This window comes from Watersipora subatra, chromosome 5 (genome assembly GCF_963576615.1).
Source record: "Watersipora subatra chromosome 5, tzWatSuba1.1, whole genome shotgun sequence".
Classification (NCBI taxonomy): domain Eukaryota; kingdom Metazoa; phylum Bryozoa; class Gymnolaemata; order Cheilostomatida; family Watersiporidae; genus Watersipora; species Watersipora subatra.
This window is the reverse complement of record NC_088712.1, coordinates 66,332,992-66,359,052: the sequence shown is the minus strand read 5'-3', so window position 1 is coordinate 66,359,052 and position 26,061 is coordinate 66,332,992. Positions and strand designations below refer to the sequence as shown.

The window sequence follows — 26,061 nt, the reverse complement described above, 5'->3', positions numbered from 1 at the left end:
TAAGAGCGGATAACCCAATACCGGCCCAACACTAGTGCACACCACCCTCGCATAAACATAAAGAGCCTGTTGGTCAAGTGGAATGTCCGAAAGCGCTGCAAAAATTGTTCGCACCAATTAGACGGAAATGTGGGGCACATGATCAGATTATGACTAGATGAGTAGACCTGAAATGAAACTGTAAAGTAGCGAGCATCCGATTTTGATGAAGGTTTTCCTGTAGAAGCCAAAGTGTTTGTCATAAACTAGTGCCTTCTATTGGCTTTTCATTTCACATACTAACATCATGTCAAAACAATAACAACGCCGAGTTGAGTACGTCATCGGAATGATGGGATTCCAACCTTCCGTCGTTTTGTTAACTGTTCATTTTTGTAATTTTTGGAGCTTGTAAACACATTCTCACATATTTTGCACCTACAACACAATGGAGTAAGACATGGTGAATATTTTGATACCAAATAACTGTAGTGTGAATTTATTACAAGTCAACCTTTAATGTTGAACTTACACAACATTTTAGTATATTTCATCGGAATGTGTGGATATTTTTCAAATTTGAAATTTTTGTTGATTCTTGAGACGATTTGATTAGCATGTTTCAGAATTTAAATTGACAAAACTTCAAACTTGAAACGCTCAGAAGAAAAATACGTGCAAAATGATGTCATATGTTGTTATCGTTGTGGTGGTTGATACCGACTATTGTGTTCAAGTTACAGCGTAACATGTCTCTGCTCTGTCTCTTTACAACTATAGACTCCATAATCGCACTTTTGCTTGATACGAGTGTTTAACCACAATCAAGTTCTATCAATTTTAATCTTGAAACATTCTGACAATCAGGTGACCTCAAACATGAAAAACAATCGCAAATGATAAAAAATATCAACACTTTCTGATAAATCTACTAAAATTTTGTGCAAATTAAATTTTAATAAGTCTTATAAAAAGCTGGTTTGTGCGGGGTTTGAACTCGTGACCTTCAGTTTGGTTTCGTGACCTTCAGACCTTGCTAATGATTTGCCAACATGGTCGCATCAGCGAGAATTCACTTCAAAATAAATGTGTTGGTTTGCATCAGAGGAGATAAAGATATGCATCTGTGATTGGCTGAAATGCTGTATTATAACCACCTGGATTCCATGTTATTCATATCCAATACAAGCTAGTAGAATCTGAGAGTGACTTTAGAATAATGACTACAGTACTTGTTATACACAACTATTTTATATGGACAATGATATTCTCACTCATACATACTCAACATACCATATTTTACAGTTCTGTCATGACCTGGAGTAAATTTTTACATTTCCGTTTTCATAATAAAAGTGGAGCACTTTTCCCCAAGTAAAATAAAGCAACACAAATAGCTACAGAAACAGTATCGATGATCAATATTAGAATACAAACACTCTGATTGTTAATTAGATACCAGTGCTGAAAAATTCATAGAGGATACCATTGGCCTTCACGATTGAGGTCAATTCTCATTGGTCAATTCACTTGTCAACATGACAACATTTAATAGGGCTGATGTGTATAGCCCAAGCAATATCTATACTATACATATGCCATGTATTATTCTGGTCTGTGTGCACCAGGAATTTAGGAATTTCTGCACTCTTGAATTATTCTAGGATTTTTTGCTTTTTGGTTACTAAAAATTAAAATGTTCATATTAAGCCAAAGGGATCACTGAAAAACGTAATTTTACTTCTAATTAACATTTTTATTGGAAATCAAGAAGAAATGATAGTTAACTTAAAATATAACTCATGGCTCGCCATTTAATGAAGTTTACTATAATAAGATTTGTGCGGGTCTGTCTATATGAGGCTCCACCTGAAGGTTAGGAAAAAATATTACTTTCAACAGGATTCAAACACTCAACTGTTGGCGTGGCGGACCAACATTCAAACACCTGCTACTATCTACCTGTTTGATAATAAATTAGGTTGAGGAGAATATGAAATTCATTGTTGAAAGCAGCTTTTAGAGGCATATACAAGGGAATTGGGGTAAAAAAGTTGCAGAGAAAACGATTTCATTTTAATCAAAGATGATTTCCTCATGAAACAAATTATAGTTATCTGCCTTAGCTACTGATTCTATAAAACCTGCAAGTAAATATAGACTAAGATCCTAAATCAAAGTGATTAGAAATCATATTGAACTTACACTTAAGCTACCCTTTTGTTTATTTACTATGACAGAAGCTAGCCAGACGCATAGATACTTGCTATAATTATAATTATTATATATTATTATAATTACTAGTACCCTAGCAGTCAGGTGTGCTGATAGAGACAGTCAGGTATTTCAAAAAAAACACAGATAATAAGTATTTCTACAATAACTTTAACATCGTAGATGGTGAGTGATTGATGTGAGTGATAGTCTAGTATAACTTTAGAAACTTTAGTATTTTTCAGTATTTGTGCTTTTTTATTTTCAATTGATCACAGCTGAAAAACTCATAGCTAGCGTATAACCTGGTTCCCATATTAATTGCGATACTCTGGCGGTAACACGCACAGCAAAACGTTTGCGACGTTAGGCTTGGTGGCATATGTTCACATATAAGCTGCATCGCTAAACATAATCGCGTAAGCAAATAAAATGTTTGCTAGCCATGCCGTTTCTATAATGGTGACCTTTGCCCATACAATGCATTTCGGGAACATTTATGAACCATATATGAATATATATAAGACCAGCCTATGAACATGATATATACTCATATTGATCTTTACTATAATAAGTGCCGTGTCCGTCGAAAAGCACACTAAGTGTATGAAGAAAAAAGATAGCACAGCACAAGAATAGAACACAGATATTCAGACACTGAATATCACAAAGTTTGCACAACTAAAACTAATTGTGTGCATAGTTGTTGCACATGATATTCTCTCGCAGTGCATAAAACTGGCAGCATACCTATTCTGCTATTCTGACAGTGGTCAGAATACGTTGGTGTTGTATTGCTGTCTCGGTTTGTTTCAGGATAAGGGTGCTTAAAAATTCAAATTGTTAGTATTTCCCACGGGCACAATTGAAAAACAGTTATCATTTAGAGAACACAAAACTTAAATGTCAAAAGACAAAAGTTGTCCTCCCATGTATGCTACATATACCATAACTCCAAACTGTCAAATAAATAAAAACAAAACATTTGTGGTCTGCTGATTCGCTAGCAAAAGGAACTAAATGAGATGTTTTCTAAGTCAAACCCATGGGAAGCAAACAGATGCTTGATTGTCACAGCCTGCAAAGTTTACCTATTACCAAGATCTCAGGCTACCGTTGTAAATACTGAACTAGGGAACCATAGGCCCACCCACTACCAGTAAGGTCTCTATGTATATGAGCCACTGTCCATGGGACCGATCATACTATAGTGCTAGGTCAATACATTAGATCAGTAAAACACAGAGAGAGACTGACATGATACCAGCACCGAGAGAAATTGGATCAGTACAATACAGCAGACGCTCCTACAATGCGAATAATCCATCCCTGGAACGTACATATTATATGAATGTTATGTTACCTGAACAGTAAAATACATGTAAATAGCCTAATCTGTTCTCAAATATTTTCAAATTCAACTCTTTGGTCCTTCAAAAAGGGAAACCAGACATAATGTTTTAATTTAATGACTAGCATAATTGCAGTATTATTGGTTTATATTGACAACTTTTCTCCTATTTCGTAACAATTTCATCTGATTAATGGTCTATGATTATTGTAATTTAACAAGAAGTTAAGGGGAGCTCACACCTTGAATGTCGATTTATACATATTTCTTTTCCTTTTTTCTACACAGGAACAGATCTATTTCATAGCGGAAAGGTACTAAATAATATTTTTGGTTTAAAACAAGGTAAAACACAAATATATCTTTACTAAACTCAGATTGGTCTCTATCCGTCTGTCCATCTATCCATCACCAGAGTTTGAAGTTATGATAAAAGGTAGCTTTTGCCAGTATTCCATCTCATGACATTCAGATTGGTAGACCGACGCTGTAACACCTGCACCCATCGGTCGCCTTCAAGTCTTTTTGAATACCCTAAGACACTTATGTATTCGCTTCATCTAACTTTCACGCTTTTGCGGAAACAGCCTCTCGCGAAAATTTTATGAGCGAGACTAAACTATCATAACAAACGAGAGAAAACGCGAAACTAAATAGCTTTGTTTATTGATAGTCCAAGACACAAATGGCAGCAAGCGATAAATTTGCATTATCGATCTTAGCAACACAATTCTACCTCCGGCTGACAATTACAAACTAGTCCGAAATTGAATTTTTTTCTACTGGTAAACTGAACCTGAGGAATCTAACTATGTTTGTTCCACTGCATTTATTTTCACATCACTATATTTTCGCACTCATCAGAGCTGCGAAATTAAGTTGCAGCAAAATTTTACTCTATATGCTACTCACGAAACTAAATACTAGCAAAATATAAGTGTCCTAGGGTAATTGAGTAGTTGCTTATTCTCTGAGTATTGTAGACACAATACACCTGACAATCTCTCATGGCAAACTAAACAGCCAGGGTAATAGTCTATATAAAATAAGTACCTTTATAAATAATTGGCACCCCCCAGCCTCCCTAGGGAGAACCCTGCATCTTACTAAGATTTATCAGTATGCTGAGCCATGGCTCAGCATAGATGCATCTATGACTTCTAATTATGACTTCTATCAATTGCGTCATGAGGAGCGTTGGTATATCACTGGGGTTGCCTAAACACACATGAGTCGTTCACAAGCAGGTGATAACGTGGGCACGATAACGTGGGCACGATAACGTGGGCACACTTACATACTGCTAATAAAATTAAGTATCATTAGCTTCTTAGGCCTATCTCACTTTTTTGGATTGTATACTATGAGAAGACAAGAAAATATGATTCCTGCATTTTCAACAGTATTTAATATTTTATTATTTTTATATGTATAGTTTACTTTATAGTAGGTAACTATTTTCAAGATGGTCAACATGTGCAATGATTTACTCCAAATGTTGGCCTTCAACTGTTTGTTTGTAATTTTTGTGTGTTATATCATACAGGACTGGAGCACTTTTATTAAATTTATGAACATTTCAGTGTTCGTTCTGATGATGTTTCAATCGTAACCAAAAATAGCAAAATGTTGCTGTTATACTTTGGTGAACATAAATAAGAAATAAATACCCACCATATTGGATTATGAGAACAACCAATAAAAATGCACCTCACAAGCGATAAAGTTGTGATAAGAATGTCTAGTGATATTGCTCTGCGTGAGCTGGCTGAGGGATTTCTAGTGTAGATTAGCGCCAAGCAGCACAATATGGCTGAATTATTGTCAAGTGTGTTTGTACCTTTATTCTCACAACAGCCTGCCTGAACTTATAACTCACCTCTGCTGCGGACATCAGCATCAATTATGATGATGATTGTCATCTACTTCCTTGTCATAATCATGGTTTGTAGGTATTTTCTACTGAATAGCGACTGGTCAGAGCTCCACATTAGTTGTATATATTTAAAGAGGAGATTTCAGTAGACACAAAGAGCTCTGCTGCAAAAACAAAACAGAAAAACTACAGATATTATTTCAAATCCGTATAACTATGGACTTACCTGTGATAAAAACAAAAAGAGACAAGACTATCATTATAATAGAGAGTTTAAATAGCAACTAGACCACAGGCTACAAAAAAGAGCAAGCTGTAATCATGGCAGCTAACCAAATAGGAATTAGCCATCCGAGGCTATTTATAGAACAGTGGAACACAGCCAGGACAAGTAAAAATCAAAGCCTGGTTCATATATCGGTTTCGAGACTTCGGCGGTAATATTGCGCAGCAAAACGCTTGCTACGCTAGGCTTGACGGCTTATGTTGACTTAAATTGCATCGCTAATAACAGCCTAAAAATTTATGTTCGCCATGCCGTTTTTATAATGCTGACTTTCATTTGTACAGCGCATTTCAGGAAGGTTTGGCGTGCGGCTCTTTGAGAAATTTGAACAACGCTAAACTCTTGCGTTGCCCCTAGCAACTACCGGCGGTCCTCGGCGGTCCTCGGCGGTACCCGGCATGTACATTCTCATTTCACTGCTAATAGCCTGCAGGGATGTTGCTCGTGCTTTGTGACGTATTTGGGAACCAGGTTTTAGATCATTGCATAGATTGGGACAAATGCTTGCTTATGGATTCCTAGAAACGCAACGTCAAAAATCACTTCGATGGAACCACAATAGACCCTTGCCATACGACATCAATCTGTTCCTGTTTTGGCATCAAAGGGTGAAAATGTCCGTAATAATGACTATTTAATGCAAAACCCTGGCAATGGGCTTTAAAATTTATACATGTACTGAACATATTACAAATTCGTAACAAAATAATATGTTAACCTTAGTAACTATAGTTGCCTACAATAACTTAAGTGTATTTAGTTGTTATGATATGCTTATGGTTATATGTCTTACTTTTTCATTTAATGTAGTTATCAACCTTAGAATCCAAGGCTAATGTATTGATGTTATATATGTAATTACATGCATATAGTTAAGCTAGCTAAGTTAAGCTTAGTTAAGTTGGGTACACAGTAATACATGATGACTGAGTTGGGTTTGGTCTGGTGACAATGGACATGGGTGTTACAGAATGATGAATCAACAATAGCCATGACCCAGGGCACAAGGTCATTGATAGATTAATCACTGTGAGTAGTATAGTGAGAGCAGATCTACACATTTATGCACTTAAAGTTGGATTTTGGGTACATTTTAGCCCGAGAACCTCGGAGAATGGTGTTGTCTGATGGAAAGTTTGGGGGGGTAGGTGTGTGAGTGTTGGGAGCTAAGGTTATGAAGTTTGAGAGGAATTGTGGGAAGGATGCGGTGCTGGTCGAGAGGAATTGTGGGAAGGATGAGGTGAAGAGGGCGATGGTTTCGGGTTTCGATGCGATGGGTTTGGGGTTCGGGTGTCGACGAGTTGAGCGATCGATCGTCGAATGGTTGGGGTTGGGTTGGCGACCGGTGGGGTGAACAGTGTTATGTCGTTTCGGTTGAATGAACGCTGATGTTGGACGAGTTCGGGCGTGTCTATTCGTGGAATCGGTTAAGTCTCCCTTCGTTATAAAACTCTTTAAAGATGAGTAATAAAATTTCTTTTGAGAAGACATGAAGAGTCTTTATAGAAAACTAGATGATATAATTCAAATTTCTCCAATACTATTTATTAGTTTTGGATTTTTTCCGGTTAACGGTGAATTTTTACGAAATTTAATTCAATTTGAACATAACCCCTCGGATTGTACTTATGGTATAGCTAGTTATGAAATTATTCAAAGGTTGGGAATTACTGAACGACTTGTTCAATGGGCTAATCCATCTTCACGATCAGCGAGATATTGTATAGGCAACTCAGCTCGTTCAAACTTTTGTGGATGGAGATCAATGCCTATTAAGTTTGTTTGTTATCATCCACAATTCGAAGAAAATAATGGTAGATTTACAGCTCCAATTAATTCTTCCACTACTCGATCCACCATCAGAACTACACATACATCTAGAATTCCTACCACCACCACAACTACACTCGCTAGTACAATTCCTACTACCACCACAACTACACTCGCTACCATCATTCTAGCAAGTGGAATCACAACTCTTCCATCATCTGAAAATCTTAAGGGAAATATAACTAATACCCCTCCAAGTAATAAAGAAAGAGGCTATGGAAATGAAAGTTTTTCTGTAGACAAATTACAGGATGTCGAAATTTTTTATCATAATCACATGCTGCTGCTAAAGTTGTAATCTAATTTTCATGCTTTCCTAAATTTTTATTCCACAATGAAAATGATATGTGAATATTGTATTGATTTTATTTTAATAATAGTATCTTAAAATATACAATAAAATATAAATTCTCCATCTTTGGAGATGAAGATTTTATTTCTAAAGGTTCTATTGATTTGCATATATATTCATTCAAAAAAAAAAATCTTTTTTATAAATACTAATTGTCAGTTTTCTGTGGAGATGAAGAGCTTATCACTTCAGAATATTGTAATTCTTTCTTATCGAGAAAGAAGTATGTGCTGCTTGACTCGCTTTTCTCATCATCTTCTTTTTGTTTTGCATCATCACTGTTTAAATATATAAAACATTGAGGAATGAGAAAGGATGAAATAAATGGATAACTATATATCTTTGGTTTTAAAATTCTCAAAATCTACTTACCAAAATATACATTGAGCTAAGCCATCGTATACGTCTTGTCCACATGTGCAGGAAGGTAATCTGTCTATAGGATAATCCAATGGTAAATCCAATTGCAACTCCGTTTCACTATTTTGAGAGTTTGTTTCTTTCGAGATGTTTTTTTCATCACTTTCCTCACCATCTTCTTGATACCTGTTTAATTTTTTGAAAATCCATTGAAAATTGAGAAAAGATGATGTATATAAAATGAATAATTATATATTCATATAAAACTTTAGAATTTAAAATTTCAAAATGTACTTACCAATGTACACATTGTGCTAATCCATCATATACATGTCCACATGTACAGGAAAGTAGTCCGTGTGTACAATATTCCCATGGTGTAGCCCAAATTTGAACACAACTATCTGTACATTTCCCTTCTGACATTTTACCCTTCTCAGAATTCTGTTAGCTTATGAAGAGTGTTATGATAATAATGATTTGTTCTCGATAGCTTTTATAAAGTTGAGCATCTGTAAAACGCTTGAGTGAGTTTAATGAAAATTTATAAATAGATTACAAAACATTTCTCTATGCTTACAATTTCGCGAAAATGAATTTCGCAAAATTACACATATATATTATATAGTCAACTTTTGCGAAATTGGATTTCGCGAAATTTCACATTATATATATTATATAGTCAACTTTCGCGAAATTGAACTTCGCGAAAAGTGAATTTCGCGAAATTGGATTTCGCGAAATTTCACATCATATATATTATATAGTCAACTTTCGCGAAATTGAATTTCGCGAAATTGGATTTCGCGAAATTTCACATCATATATATTATATAGTCAACTTTCGCGAAATTGAATTTCGCGAAAGTGAATTTCGCGATATTGGATTTCGCGAAATTTCACATCATATATATTATATAGTCAACTTTCGCGAAATTGAATTTCGCGAAAGTGAATTTCGCGAAATTGGATTTCGCGAAATTTCACATCATATATATTATATAGTCAACTTTCGCGAAATTGAATTTCGCGAAAAGTGAATTTCGCGAAATTGGATTTCGCAAAATTTCACATCATATATTATATAGTCAACTTTCGCGAAATTGAATTTCGCGAAAGTGACTTTCGCGAAATTGGATTTCGCGAAATTTCACATCATATATATTTTATAGTCAACTTTCGCGAAATTCAATTTCGCGAAAATCTGTTTGCTATTTTCGCCTCATTAATTCCTTTGGACACACCCATCATTCTTCAATTCACTATATAAGCATTGCATGATCTGATGGAATATTCTGCCTCATTAACCATCTCTTGATGCCTACTTATATTTGAGAATTTGGGTCGATCGAGCGTTGATACCATAAGGCTTGTATGCTTCAGCTAGCATTCTGTTAGTCGACTACTCGCGATTAAGTTCGTTGAGTGTCGCTGTTTTCAGGGGCTGTTGTGTGGACAAGCGCCTTGGCATTCGACCTGATTGTTTTCCTAGGTTTACCTATGGAATTCTCCTGTTTGGTTTGGCTTAACCATTCCATAACAGCCTCTCGACCAGTAAATAGATGAAGATGATGAACTAGTAAAGAGGCATACATGGATTAATATGTGGATTATTTTGAGGATAACTCCAACTCAGCGTGAGTATATCAATATATAAAACTTATATCAAAAAAGTAAATAACATTCGGTTGTATTTTTTACCAAGTTTATTTCGATATAAAGTATATATGTATATTCAATTGTAAAATATAGAAAAAAATTTTATGTCAGTTCTTCTAGTAATTTAACAATTTGGGAAGTTCCTTGAATATGTACATTGTCAATACCTTCATTTTCTTCGTTATTAAGACTTTTACTAATTTTTCCATTCCAATCATATCTATCTAGTATAGTTTTTCGAACTACATGATCTCGTGTATCTTTTTCAGAAATTTTTAGCATAACTGTTAGAAAATCTTCTATTGAACATCCTCTGCTCCAAAATATTGCAAAGAGAAGACAGTAATCTCCACATGTTGTTGAAAGAAAACCTTGGAGTAGAACATCATTCCATTTAATTAACTTTATTCCAGAAAGTTTTAAAATTTGAGCGACATCTGGATATGTTGAAGGATCTCGTCCTGTTGAATCGAAATAATTAATTTCGGATTTTGTTCGAATAACTCCTATCCAGTGTTCTCCTGGTTGATAAGAATAGTGTGTGTTAAAAATATATATTCCTTCATTCGATAAAAATTGTTCTATAAATTCATTTCTTGCACAGACAGCAAAAAAATGATTATTAGTCATGTGATCTTGGGAAAGAACATCGAAAATATTTGCTGTATTCATCCTTAGAATATGCTTCCACCACTGAGTCGAACACTAAAGTCAGAAGCGATTTCCATCATTCCATCTTTTTGTATATATGTATTAAGATAGACATTTTCTGGTGTTGCAACCCGAAAACCGATATCGATTGTTAGTGAAACATGTCTCATTAAATGAAATCCTTCGGATGAGAGATCTCCTGTCAAATCGAAAGCGTATATTGCAAGTCCAGTTTCATATGCACTCAGTCCAATTCCACTTCCTTCAGAAGAAAGATCTTTTCCCATTGCATTTAGAAGCTGTACATATGGTCGAGTATACATTCTATTTACAAAATTTGGAGTATATCGTTTTCCAAAAGGTAGTCCATCAATTTGTAGTTCTACATGACTCACATCGTAATGACCAAATTTGAAAGGATTACGATTGTATGATCCATTTTCTCCATCGTGTGATGAAAGTGAAACAAGTATTAAATTTGGTCTAAGTGTGTTATCAGCAATTTTTATTTGAGTATGGGTTAATCCAGTATTCACATTATAAGATCTGGTGTATACCCGAGAAAGAGGATACTTTGCATTAACACCATTAAGTAGTTTTTCGTTATGTAAAAGCTGAATTGTTTGGTTGATTTTTAATTTTCGAAGATGAAGTACACATTTCGTCAACTTTACTTTTCCCCCTCCTCCAGGAGTAGCTGTTGCTGCCATCAAACAATAACTTGGTTTACTTCGGTCTAGTTCTAATTTACAATTCAATCCTGGAATGAGATATCTTTCCTGTTGAAAAATGCTAAGATGGAGTCGTCCAAAAAACTCAAATGAGTTTGAACCTCTAATAAGATTCTTTCTTGCTGTAGCCACACTATTATCGAATTCCGCACCATCTTTTGCAAGATTATCATCTTGAAACCATCCTTCTGCTTTTAATTGGTATTGTTTTGCTTCTCTGCTATTATTGAGAAGGGTTTCTATGAACGATCTCATAGGATAATCACTTGAATGTTCAACAACAGATCCATTAATTTTGAATGTTGCTGTTTTGATTAGCGAATGAAAAAACGCATCCTCTGGTACAAAATTTACATTAGCAGCAGTATTGTCTAAATTGGAACCATCGTCCTTGACTACTTTTCCTTCGATTTGCAAATATGAATTACTTAAATCGATAGTGATCTACATCTCCAGGTATTTCAATTTCAATTGGCCCATATTCACTGAGACGTGACGGAGCTAATTCACTATAATATCCGCGCTCCACCGAACTATGTGTGCCTGGAACATCAAATATACCCAAACTTTCGTTTATCGTAAAAGGAGAACCCGATATTTTTAAACCTGTTGAACCAATCTCTCCAGAACTCATCTTTCACTATTGATGTATGTCAATGAAATGAACTAAAAAATATTGAGATAATAATATATAAAGCATTTTCAAATTTTAAAAAGTATTTGGAGTGGCTTTTCTCCGTCGCTTTGCAGGTTTGCTACGGTTATTTAATTTTCTTTTCCCAGGTTTTCTAACTTTTGGAATTACTACTTCATCTGTTTCTTCTTCTTCTTCTTTTGGTCTCTCTACCATGTTATTAAGATAATTGGATGCAGCATCTAACCCTTTTTTCCCTAATGAGATAGCCGTTTTTTTTGCTAGAGGCGCAACAGCTTTTGCTAATTTTTTAAATATTCCTGATAGTCGTCCATTTCCCATCACTCTCTTTCCTTTATATGGTGTCAATCCGCCATTTCCTGATTGATTAGACGTGTAATATTGAATGTAAAAGTTTTTTGAGTCTTCTGGAGTATATGGAATTAATATGGAATTCATTGTTTCTTTCTGAAATGAACCGTTAGTATAACCTTCCCTCCATCAAATGGTACTTTTTCTCCATCATCACTTGTTATAAGGGTCTCTATCACATCAGTAGAAATTTTATCCACTTCAACGTAATGCGCTTGACTAAATTCTGTATAAACTCGAGAGAACTTCTTTCCACTTACTGGGACAACTCGTAGCAATCGTACATTTGCATCTCCAACGAGTCTGTTACTTACAATTGATGAATATACGTATAATGATGTAAATTCATAGTTGATATCCGGAGATGTGATGTTTCCGTGTTTTCCCACATTATAAGTTATCTTCGGATCTAATCCTAAGATATTTGCGAAATCTTGTGAAAACGAAACCTGAACACTCGAATCTCTTACATACAACATAGATTTGTTGGATATTTTGTCGTATTCGAATTCTATAGTTGGATGGAGATTGAAGGGTTTTAGAACATCATGAGTTCGTTGAATTACTTCATCTATATCTTCGTATCTTCCATTTCCAATTTTTATGTCGAAACGACGAAATCTCCCATTAAGTTCCGCTTTTGTGATGCTTATTATTCCTTCTACTACATTTGGCCAATTATTTAAAAACGATATATCTTTTAGAGCAACTTCCCATTGTCCTTTTGTAAAATCTACATATCTGGCTAGTCTAACTGTAAAGTTTGAATTAGTATTTTTAGGAAAGTCACTAAAACTAGCATCAGAAGGAAGAGTTACGAACTCCGACATTTTCAATTCTTTCAATGAAGTTCAATTCCTTATCATCCTCTTTTATTTAACAAAATCTCTTTCATTGACCCAGCTATTGAATGAATCAGGATATCCCATCCATTTAACGAGTATTTCCTTTGTTCTTCCTCGTTTCCGAGATTTGAGAATTTTCTCAATTCGAAAAAATACTGGTTTTTTTACTTTCTGTAGTTCATCTTCATAAAAAGTTCCATCAACCGGTTCGTTTGCTAAATTACGTAATTTATAGATAATCGGTCTTTCAAAATCAAGCACTTCTGTAATTTGAAAAACTTCAACTGTCCAATTTATTGTGAAACCTCTTTCGAAAACTGTTCTAGCTTTACTAATACGAACGTAATCATCAATATTGAATTTGGGAGTACTGTCAGAACTATATTCTCCATTTTCATAAATCCTATTCCAGATTCTTTCTTGATTTTCATAATTTACATCATTCGGTTTTATTCCTAATGTTGTGTGAATAGTATTGTTATATGCTTTTACCATTTGTGGTAAAACATCAATATATCTACGATCATCCGAATATGTCATGAATCTATACATCTTCACCCGTAATGTTTTGTTGAATCGTTCTATGATGGAAGCTTTAATTGTCTCATTCTCAGATGTAAACCATTTTACTTTATTTTCTTTCAAAACTTTTTTGACATCTCGATTATTAAACTCTTTTCCTTTGTCTGTTTGAAAAACTCTATAATTAGTTCCATCCAATACTTTTTTTAAGGCTTTTGCTACCAATATACCTGATTTGTTAACAAGAGGCTCTACCCATGCTTTTCTTGAAAAAACATCAATCATTGTAAGTAAAAATGTAATTCCATCATTTTCAGCTCGATGAGATCTAACATCCATTAAATCAGCCTGTAATTGTTCACCAACTCCTGCAACAATTGTAGGTCTTCTTCTAAATTTCGTTTTTATTTGTTTGTGTAACGTATAAGCATCTTCACCACTTAACCAATCTCTAACTTCTTGTTCGCTTTCTTTTCTCCGAAGTGCTTCATTCAGTTTTCGTGCTCCACCTAATGAAGATGGTAGATCCGGGGTATAATAGAATTCATTTAGTAAGTCGTCCATTTTCCTCTTGTTCCTACATAAGGTTTTCATGAAGACGATCTATTCGAATTGGATTTTGATTTATTTGATAAATTCGAGTTCGACTCCTTGATAATTTTTTCAAATAAGTTATATTGTTTCTCAAATGAACTTGGAGAAAAGGGAGAAGATACAATTGAACTATCTTTAACTCGAATCTTTCTTTCAAGAAGATTTCGTAAGTTCTCAGGTTTAATCTTTCCTGTAGATCCTGTTATTTTCCCGGTTAAAGAATCATAATTTCCAGACTTTTTCAATTTTTCCAGAAAATTTTTCACTTTAGTTCGATCCTGAATCGAACCGAAGTCTTCAACTATTGAAGAAATGGAATAAGATCTAGAAGAATTTGACGATGGTTCTTCTTCGTTTAACTTCGGTGGTAATAATGTGTCTTCTTTTTTTGGCGATTCTTTTAAAACTGTAGAGTCTTGAGACGAATTATCTTCTGGTAATTCAGGTGTATCTTTCTTTAGAGTTTCTTTTGAATTTTGTGGAGCTGAAGGTGTTTGTGACATCATTGAAATCGGATTTCGAATAGTCGGAGACTGTTGAATTGGATAACTCCGAATTGAATTCATTTCATCTAAAAATTTTTGAAGTTCAGCTGCATACAAATTAACTTTGTTATAGTCTGAAATAGTGTTATCGTTATTAATTTGACGCATCCTATCTCTGGTTTTCTTAACCTTACTTACTCTTGGATTTTCTAATGGATTGAAACGAAGTGACGAACTATAGCCATCATTGATAATTTTTGAATCCTGTTGACTTTTAAATTGGTTCCTTTTGTACTCGTCTTCAGAAACCAAAAAAAATTTTTTTGTATACTTAGGAAAGCTCATCTTCCTGCTGAATGATTAATACAAGTTGAGGGATGGCTTTATAATCCGTTTCAATAATCCTTTTCCGTTTTGCAAAATCTTTCGTTTATATTTAAGAGGTTTGTTTTCATCGATAATATTCATCAACTCCTTTTTATGTTGACTCAGAGAATGGTATTGATTTTTCGTTAAAGGTACATTCCCATATATAATATTTTGAACAATTTCAAGTAATGTTCTAATTACTTCTTCTTTCATATGAGGTAAAGCAGAACTTGCAAGTTCATCGGTAAGACTGTTCAGTATTTGCAGAATTACTCTGTTTTTTTCATTCTCTTAGAAAGTGGAGAATTATCCATGATAACTTAATTATTTTCTTCTTCGTGTTTTAAACAATCCTCCGAGCAATGGTTCAACTAATCCTGGGAGTACAGCACCCGCGATCGGACCTAGTAAAGCCGATAAAAACCCTCCTTTTTGCAAAAGTTGTTTCTTTTCCAAATTCGATGTTCTAGGACTAATCAGTCGAGCGATGTTTTTACTTTGTCGACTCAAAGCTTTATACTGAGCATCAGTTAGTCGTTCTTTTCTTTTAATGAGTAATTTCACACAATCAATAATTGCTAAAATTAAATCCGTTTTAGCATTTTTAATAATCGATTGTTGAGAAGAAATAGAATCTCCAACTAGAGATAATAAAGTTAGTAAATTTCGTTGAATTCTTTTTGTTTCAGCCATATCTATGTGATAATTTTAGTGATGTTATAGTAATCACTCAGAGGAAGATACAGAAGTGGTATGGTGAATATTTAAAGAGAACTTGGAATATATACTTGTTTTATTTAATTATGGAATACAAATCAAAATCGTTTGCTTAATTAGGCTTATAAATAATCATAGGCGTAGAGTCAACAGGAGGGAAATTTCCCATAATTCTCATTGTATCATCGGTTTCTTGTCGGAGGTCCAGTCTCATGAAGGAATATGGTGAAGATGTTGCATCTCGGTAGGATTCCTGAAAATATTTAACTTGTCCAGGAAAAACTTGTTTTCCTAAAAATGTGATTGATGTAGAATCCCTGGGGTTTTTTCCTATAAAAAAATAGTGACTATTCAGCGAAATTGTTCTAAGTTTACTAAAGAATAAGTTTTGTGTAATAGTAAAAATACTAATATTTAGATGGTGACTTGCTCGAGTATACAAATTGTTAGCCATCTTGATATTTGATGATAATTCCTCCATTAGATCATCAATGATCATCCATCTATTTTCTCCATCTTTGGGAAAAGTACTCGGATCTTTCAATCCTTCATGAAATTCCACTCCTTTCATATCCTCAAAAGCTTCCTGCCATATTCCATAGCAATATATAATTTCGATTGGAGGAGGAGTAGATATTAATTGAGATTGTTCAATCAACCGTTTAACGAGTTGAGTTTTTCCTGATCCTGTTGGTCCTGTTATCATAGATGTGAAAGGAGAATGTAACCTCACATCAATTGATTGTAGTCCGTCTTTCTCCATGTTTTGATAATTACTAACATTTGAAGTTTTCATTTAAACTAATTATAATGATGAGGAGATGTTTCAAAAATCATACTTTCATTATTCACAAGATTTTGAAAAAATACTTCTACATAGTTCACAGTAGCATTCATCTTTTCTCCTGTAATCCGAATAAAAAAATATTCAATCAAAGATGAAGCTACAGTTATTGCAAGTAATATTAAAACCACTCCAAAAAATTGAAGCAAACTTTGTCGAAGCGGTTTTGATGTAGATTTAGTGATGTTATCAAAATGATTATGTAATAATACAGCCTCTTCAACTAATCCATCTGTTTCATCTTTTTCTTCTTCACAAGAATTGTAAACTTTAGAATTATCCTTATGAATAGTTTCCATAATTTTATATTCCTTCTAGTTGAACTTCTCAATGATATAATGTTCATATATATAAAACTCTTAACTTATAAATAGTGAATGGACAGTTAATCGATTCCACGAATAGACACGCCCGAACTCGTCCAACATCAGCGTTCATTCAACCGAAACGACATAACACCGTTCACCCCACCGGTCGCCAACCCAACCCCAACCATTCGACGATCGATCGCTCAACTCGTCGACACCCGAACCCCAAACCCATCGCATCGAAACCCGAAACCATCGCCCTCTTCACCTCATCCTTCCCACAATTCCTCTCGACCAGCACCGCATCCTTCCCACAATTCCTCTCAAACTTCATAACCTTAGCTCCCAACACTCACACACCTACCCCCCCAAACTTTCCATCAGACAACACCATTCTCCGAGGTTCTCGGGCTAAAATGTACCCAAAATCCAACTTTAAGTGCACAAATGTGTAGATCTGCTCTCACTATACTACTACCAGCCAATCATGAAGCTGCAGTAACAACTAACTCCTGTTCCTTTTTTCAATATCTGATAAATTCATCATGAATCACTGTTTGAATAACTCTTATTCAGCTCAGCCAATCAGGAGACAGATAACATTATTATAACTAGCTACAAGCTATAAAGAAGCCTGTAGTAGTCAGAGCAGGTGACAAACAGAATAGCAACAGGTAAGTATAACTTATATATTATATTAGCATCTGTTGATATTGTACTTACTGGGAATAATAGAGTAGATGAGGAGAGACACTGAGTCAGTGTGATTATAATATAACTCTGACCTCCTGAGACTATCACTCTCTACCCTGAGGAGACTCATAGAGTCTGTCATGTAGTGAGGTTAAGTTAAGGTCAGGAGGCTCTGGTCTCATTCCTCAGTTATAATCAGACCAGCAAACAGTTCTACTGCAGATATTTCATGTTTCTCAGCTCTGCAAGAGTCTGACATCCGTGGCCTTATTTTTATACTCTGTAAATATCCAGTGTTCACCTGCAGCCACTCTGTTATGGTTGGCAGCTTTCCAACTCTGCAGTTGAGTCACATATTGTACTCATTTCTCTATCATATTTTACTGTATGCAGCAGCTAATAGAGTGCAGTACATGTGTTACAGTTAAACATGGAAGGATTGTTGAAGGATTATGTTAACGATAGAAAGATAGAGATGCGTGCGTTGAGGGCAGCCTTAGAGTCGGTCCAACCAGCTGAGCTACTGAGGTTACTGATTACTATCAAGCATGACTCATACACAGCTGTTATGGTAGCTGCAGAAGAAGGCCACACAGAAGCATGTCGACTGCTTCTCTCACCAATCAGAAGAACAGCAGACGAGTTGCTCTGGATGAAGGAGAAGGATGGATATACAGTAGTACATATTGCTGTATGTAGTGAAGAGAGTGAGTGTGTAGAGTTACTGATGGACACAGTGAGTGATGAGAGGAAGTACGAGTTTGTAACTGAGAAGGATAAATATGGTAACACAGCTATAGCAGTGGCTGCATTGAATGGAAGTAGCAAGTGTTTAGAGTCCCTCTTCTACAGCTTCTCCTCACTACAGAGAGACTCCCTATTAAACATACAGAATAACTACCTCTACACTCCACTACACTGGGCAGCATACCGAGGAGAGACAACTACTCTGAAGGTCATGTTAGGATCTGTGTCTCTAGTGACTGTATCTTCACTCCTCAACATAAAGAATAGTGACAAAAGGACTCCATTGGAGGAAGCTGAGTACATGGGAAAGAAGGAATCATCAGAGCTATTAAAGAGATGGAAGAAGCAGCCAGTAGTAGAAGGTAGGATTGTTATACAGTGTGATACCAGCTACTCACTTGAACTGTTCTACTGCTAAACTATCCAGTCTCAGCAACTTTCTACTGAAAATCTAAACTAAATGCTAGTAATTCATTCATTGTATACCTTCACTGTTGAACCCTTGGACATGCCCTGGATAAATGCATCTCTATTTTCCTGTAAACTCACTGAGTCTTGCATAGACAGAGTACTGCTTGTCTCCAGCCTCCAGCTGAACAGTTTATAGTCTGAGTATTTAAATAAATATTAAAATTCAAAACTGGTAAGATTGAAGTGATGTTAGCAGCTCTTTAAATATCAACTCCTTGTGGCAGACTCAGTAGCTTGACTCTCGTGTTCCACACTATTATGTCTGTTAATATTTATGTAGTTTGAAATGTCTGAGATGTGAAGAATTTAACACAATAGTAATGATACTATGATTATTGTATGTAGTGGTAGACTAGTGAACCATTCCTTCAAGCTGAGGTTAGAGGTTAAACATTACACTCTTTTTTGAATAGCTAATCATCTCTGCAGTTGTTTTTGATAGAAAGTAGAAAGTATTACAACCATATTTTACACCGCTGTAGATCATCCACAACATTGTAATTGTTAAATAGTTTAAATTCTTAACATAACATGACTCTATCCTTTGTCATGTTTAGTAGTAAACTGAATGACAGGCTAAAGTACATACTGTAGCAGCCTCTTGCTTTAATATTCAGGTTTTAAATCCATTACAATACTAATATCTACTATATAAAGATAAAAATCAGATTAGTTGATTTGCCGTTGTTATGGACTATAAGACAATGTCTGGTTCCATTTTCTAAGGCAGGTGTTTTAGGAACATTTAGTATGATGCTGAGTTTTGGCTGAATTTCATATTTGCTGGTGCTGCTCAGAGGACTTCTTACAAAATAACTTCAAAGTTTTTATCAGATGCATTCAATCTATCTTCCATTACCACCTGTACATATTAAAGGATCTTTTCTGTATTTATACTACACAACAGATATTGTACTATGTTTGGTTTAGCTGGCAATAACTACAAAATTCTATAAATTTTTCAAAATTTATTTTTCTCGAGCAATCGCGGAGGGTTTTTGAGCGCTACAAACTAGGGGCTACTCTTATGCATCTAGTGGCTAGTTACTAATCAGCCAATGAAAGAGGCTTGCTCTTTTATTGTTCGAATTTACAGAAGGTGTATTGATTCTTTGTCAATCTAATCATAGTCAAGCTCGAGTTTGCCGGAGTGCTCTGGTACAACGATTAGATATTGTGGTATATTTGGTTTGGCTGGCAAAGTCTACAAAATTTTATAATCTTTTAAAATATCTCTTTTTTTTCTGAAGCATCGCGAATGGCTTCTACACGCTACACACTAAGTTCTACTCCGATTCAGCTAGTGTGGTTAGTCGCTATTCATCCAACGAAAGAAGCTATTTTGCCCTTGTACACAAGCTTGAGCAGTCTGGCAGCATTCAGCTAGCTGAGCAGTTTGGCTAATACTAACTAGTAGTACACTTTGACTTTGTGCTTGACTTTGTGCCTTCCTAAGGAAGGCGCAAAGTCAAGCAGCCTGCCTGCCCCCACCTGCTTGAAAGTCTGCCAGCTCAAGCCGAGTCCATGATGCTTGTGCACTTTTGCTCTTAAGTAGAGGGATATTATGCAATTTCACTTCTGAGTCATTGACTTGATTGCACTACACAGAGTCTGTCTGCCTGTCCCTGCCTGCATGTGATCGCCATCCATCCTTTACACTATTATACACTATGTAAATAGAGTATGTTTATATAACAGGTCAAGTCTGAGTTCAGCCACCCACACCTGCCAGGCCAGCTTGCTTCTTTCCCTAGGCACGTGCCTCTATGACCCACTGCCTCTGTGCTTCCACATACGTTCCTTGCTTCTATAACCCTCGGCCTCTACGCTACTGCATACACCCCTGCAATCATGCCAATCATTTATTTCCTTCTGTAATTAACAATGCATATCAAAGTCTTATTTGTAGGTAAATGTGCAAAGGTACATCTACCCACCAATGCGTTCAACACTTGCTGTGATAATCAAATTTGAGCAGTGAAAGTGTTGCATATCTATCGGCAATTTTCCTTCACTTTATCATAGCTTTGGATGACGCTAAACAACAGATAAAGACAGTGCAAGCAAAAAATGACCAGAAACTTTTCAGTCTACAGAGAGATAGCGACCAGAAACTTGCCACCCTAAAGAGAAAAAGTGGCCAGAAACTTTCCACTCTACAGAGAGATAGCGAGCAGAAACTCTTGCTTCTTCAGAAAAAAAACTGAGCAGCAGGCAGGAGGTAACTTCCTATGTTATTGTCTTACTAGTCCATTGTTAGTACAGTACTGAGGAAGAGAAGTCAATTACTTCTGTAATCGACAGAATTCTGTATTAGGAACATTTAGTTTTATGAATAGCTAATCATCTATGCAGCAGTTTTTGAGAGAAAGTATAAAGTATTACAACTATATTTTACACTGCTGTATTATCCACAGTATTTTAATTGTTAAATAGTTCAAGTTTGCTAAGATTCTATCATTTTTCATGTTTAGTAGTAAACTAAATGACGGACTAAAGTACATATTGTAGCAGCCTCTTGCTTTAATATTCAGGCTTTAAATCTTTAACAATACTAATCTTCAATATAAAGATCAAAATTAGATTAGTCGATTTGCTGTTGTTATGGACTATAAGACAATGTGTGGTTTCATTTTCTAAGGCAGGTATATTAGGAACAACTAGTGTGATATCGAGTTTTGGCTGAATTTCATATTTGCTGGTGCTGCTTAGAGGACTTGTTACAAAATAACATCAAAATTTATTTTTATCAGATGCCTTAAATCTATCTTCCATTAACACCTCTAGATATGATATGAAACGATGTTTTATTCATTTTTCATACTACACAGCAAATGTTGTGGTACGTTTGGTTTGGTTGATAATAATTACAAAATTTTATAACTTTTAAAATTTTATTTCTCCTGAGCAATTGCGAATGTCTTCTGAGCGCTACACACTAGGACTAGGCGCTACTTCAATACATCTAGTGTGGATATTTCCTATTCATCTAGATAAAGAGGCATGCTCTCTTATTGTTCAAATTAAGGAAGGTGTATTGAACCTTTGTCAATCAAATCATCGTCAAGCGAAAATCATCGTCAAGTCTTACCTTTTGAGAAACCTGAGCAAATAGTTAGCTTTTGGCTAGCTGAATAGGTCAGCCGCTACTAGTACTGCGCAGCACCTCGCCTCTCAAAAAAGCGGCAAGCTTAACAACCCGCCTGCCAGCCTTGCTGCCTGCCTGCGCCTGCTTGCCAGCAGCATCTGCCGGTGCTTGCGTATTTGTATACCTGCATCTGGCTGTGTCTGCCTGGCAATGTCAGTTCGCCTGCCAGCTATCATTGAGACAATCACTATGTTTCCATGATGCGCAGTGCTTCGATGTAGCCTCCTCCGAAGTCGAGGGGATTGTACATTTACATGCTGCGCAGTGGTTTTCAGCAAAGTAGGCAGAGAAGAGAAATTGTATAAATCGAATCGCTGGATGGATACATGGAATCGATCATGGATACCGAACGTCAGAAACGGTCATTTTATGATTCTGTCGTCATTATACTTTTTTTTACTATACACATTCACAATGTTTTACAAACCTTAACATAATATTTACAAATAATATACTTTCAATAAATATTTTTTTAAGTAATAGATTATTTTAATGTTACTTCAGGACTTGCAACCTATTTTTTTAAAAGTGTTGGTATCGATAACAAGGTCCAGGAAAGTAATCACTTCATCATCCTCGTAGGAACAGACCATAATTAAATTTGAGTGAAAAATATCGGAAGCATAAAAAAAACAAGATAAGCAGGATAACTTTTCTACGCTGAATCAACAAGTGGTCACACTCTTTCGCCGCCAAGTCGTCTACGACTGCATGTTTTTGTAGCTAAGTATTTGCCTCTATTGTGCTCACGTTTTACCTGTCTATCAGCCTGTCTGTCTCGTTCAGCTAGCTTGCGAGAATATCTGCCAGCCAAATAGCTCGCGTGATCAAGCTGATTTTTGAAGCTTGTCTCTCGAGGCTCAAGTTTGTGCTCTGCTGTCAATATCTGCTAGGCCAGCCTGTTTCTGAGCGCGCTTGTCTCTACACAACTCGGCCTTTACACCCCTTTTCTCTTTGTGCTTCTACATTTACCCGTGTCTCTATTGTTCTTTGTACTATCTGCTGGTTCTTTTTTCACTATGTTGTAGAATTGGATGACGCTAAACAACAGATTAAAACACTGCAAAAGAAAACTGAGCAGCAGGCAGGAGGTAATTTTCTATGCAAATGTCTTACTATTCTATTGTTAGTACAGTACTGAGGAAGAAAATTCTGTTACTTCTGTAATTAACAATGCACATGATTGCCTTGTTAGCAGGTAAATGTGCTAAGGTAATTCTAAGCACCAATTTGTTCAGCAACTGGTGTCATTGTCAAATGTGAGCAATGAAACAGTTGACTATCTATCAGCAAGTATATTTTCACTCTGCTGCAGCTTTGGATGACGCTAGACAACAAATTACAACACTACAAATAGAAAGTGGCCAGAAACTTTCCGCTCTACAGAGAGAAAGCGACCAGAAACTTTCCGCTCTACAGAGAGAAAGCGACCAGAAACTTTCCGCTCTACAGAGAGAAAGTGACCAGAAATTCACTGCTCTACAGAGAGAATGCGGCCAGAAAGTATCAGCTCTACAGAGACATAGTCAGCAGCAGGAAGAAGGTAACTTTCTATGCTATTGTTTCACTAGTTTATTGTTAGTATAGTACTGAGGGAGAGAATTCTGTTACTTTTGTAATTGGCTTTGCATGTCAGAGTTGGCAGATCTATTTACATCCAAGCTCAAATATAAGCAGTAACAGTGTGGCACATGTAATAGATGGTTTTTCACGCTCACTTTTGTAGCATTGGTTGAGGCTAGACAGCAAGTAACAACGCTTCAGGAAGACAGCGAAAGGATGTTGTCATTAGTACAGCAAGAGACTAGACAGCAGAGAGCAGGTGCTGTTATTTCTTATAAGCCCTATAAAATGATTTACTCTCCACCTCATATCTTGACTATCTAGTATCACCCAATGCTAGTAACCTATAAAATACCTACTAGTATATATTATACTAGCTGTGGTATTGCTCTGATGGTCTGATTCTATAAGGCTGTGGTTGATCAATCGTGGCTCACTGCTGGTAACTTTATGTAGATATGTTGATGCTGCTTGAGTTACATAGTATGTGAGAGTTTACTGCATAATTAAGCTCAAGGTGTTCAATAAAAATGGCAGCAGTTTGACTTTTAGACTGCCTTTTGCATGTTGATAGAGATTTGTCATTGATATCTCCCCGCTCATTTGTAAAAGTAACCCTCGTTTATTTATTAATTATAATGAGACATGTCTGTTTATTCAGAACTGTCTGCTACTCAGAGGAGAATGGAACAATTTGCTGCATACCTACAGACTCCAGGTGATACAAATTTGACAGACAGTCAATATCACGACCCAGACAGTGCATAGTGTGGTAGCCGCAACTAAAAATCTACCCAGACAGACACTGAAACTGCCAGGTGAACTACGATTTGGACAAACCAAACCGATAAGTCGACTCGATTCGAACCGGTCAAACTCCCGCTAAAAGAAAAATGACCAGTCGGTCCTAGAGCCGGAAGAGCAGGCCTATAGAGTATTGGGACACACTAAACACGTATCATCAAAGTGATCATATTTCTTTCTCTATATTGTAACACGCCCTGATTTTATTTATTTATGCTTGATTAAATATACTTATTCTTTTAACTTTGTCTCTTCATCCGTAAATATTGCACGGTAAGCCTTTCTTAAACAACCACACTATATAAGTAAATTATTTCAAAACTGGTAACTTCGCTATATGAGGCAGTAATGATGTTGAATTGATGAGCATGACTAATAGTTCCTAACAGAATTAAAATTTGAGGTAGCCTCGAAAATAGCCTTTAGTTTAGTAAACCATGAGGAATTTTTTGATGACCTGAGGCCGTCATGGACTGCACCATTAATTATATGTTACAAGATATTGTCACATACCCAGCAATATGTCTGGTTCTTTTTACAAATAAATATAACTTGAAGGTTATATCATGAGAAAATCCTCCAGATTAAAATTGACTGTTCATGTGAAATACAAAGACCTGACTGCTGTCACATATCTTTTAAATGGGTTAAAAGCTGCTTCTTCCTGTCACCATAAGAGGGTGGAATTATTGACACAAATGGTTTAGATAAAGTATATTATTCTCATGATCTCTTAACAACAGCCGGCATTATGGGTGTTGCGATGCTCTGATAAAACAGTCATTGACGTGGATTGTATACATAAGAAGCCTAAAGCTTGGTTCCCATATCGATTGCAAGACCTCGGGGTAATCTTGTGCAGCCAAACACTTGCAACGCTAGGCTCGGCGGCTTCTGCTCACATAAAGTTTAATCACTAATAACCTTAAAAACAATTTTGCTCGCCATGCCATTTAAATAATGCTCACCTATACAGTGCATTTCGGGAATGGTTTGCCTGCGGCTTTTTGCGAAATTTGAACCGCGCTAGACTCTTATGTTGACCGCCGGCAACTACCGATGGTACCCGGTGCCTAGGTTCACATTTCGCCGCTGATAGCCAGGGCTTGTGGCGTATATGGAAACCAGGCTTAAAGGTAAAGAGATGCTCTCACTGATTAATAAAATATTAATGGTAATTAGCATATGATTCCATACAATCAAAGTTTTGGAAGTTTAAAGTTTTGATGCCAGTCATGGCTATTGACCTTTAATTTAGTCTGAAGGATACAGAAAGATATTATCTTCATAAACTATATATGTTTTATTTACCACTCATCACGGCTGTATTAGTCGCGCATATCAGTATGGTAATTGTATAATGATAGGTCGTTGGCAGGAAATAATATTAAATAATAAGAAAATTCAATTGCCTTAGCTTATAGTCGATTGGGCAGCTAGGAGAAGTTAGCTGCCTAAATAATAATTTTCCTCAGTTCATCACTATAAGCGTATAACATTACAATTTCTGATAATCTAGTTTACATGTATACAGTAACAATACTAGCTGAATAGGCTGGCTAGTATAAAAGAAATCAATGATAGACAAGTGTACTGGTTTTTGTCTTGGTCTACCAGTGTACTTAATGGCGACCCGACAGGTCGGCTTACATTAATC

General features: G+C 35.8%; 1 protein-coding gene across 1 annotated transcript in view; it reads left to right on the top strand.

Annotated features, from left to right (window-relative positions):
* Positions 1–24,368, top strand: part of LOC137397608 (ankyrin repeat, PH and SEC7 domain containing protein secG-like) — a 38,627-nt gene extending 14,259 nt beyond the window's left edge. The window contains exons 2-5 of the mRNA XM_068083903.1: positions 23,066–23,128; positions 23,353–23,580; positions 23,764–23,859; positions 24,262–24,368. Of these exons, the coding sequence (XP_067940004.1) occupies positions 23,066–23,128; positions 23,353–23,580; positions 23,764–23,859; positions 24,262–24,368 (494 nt within the window). The remainder of the gene's footprint in view (positions 1–23,065; positions 23,129–23,352; positions 23,581–23,763; positions 23,860–24,261) is intronic.
* The last annotated feature ends 1,693 nt before the right edge of the window (positions 24,369–26,061 follow it).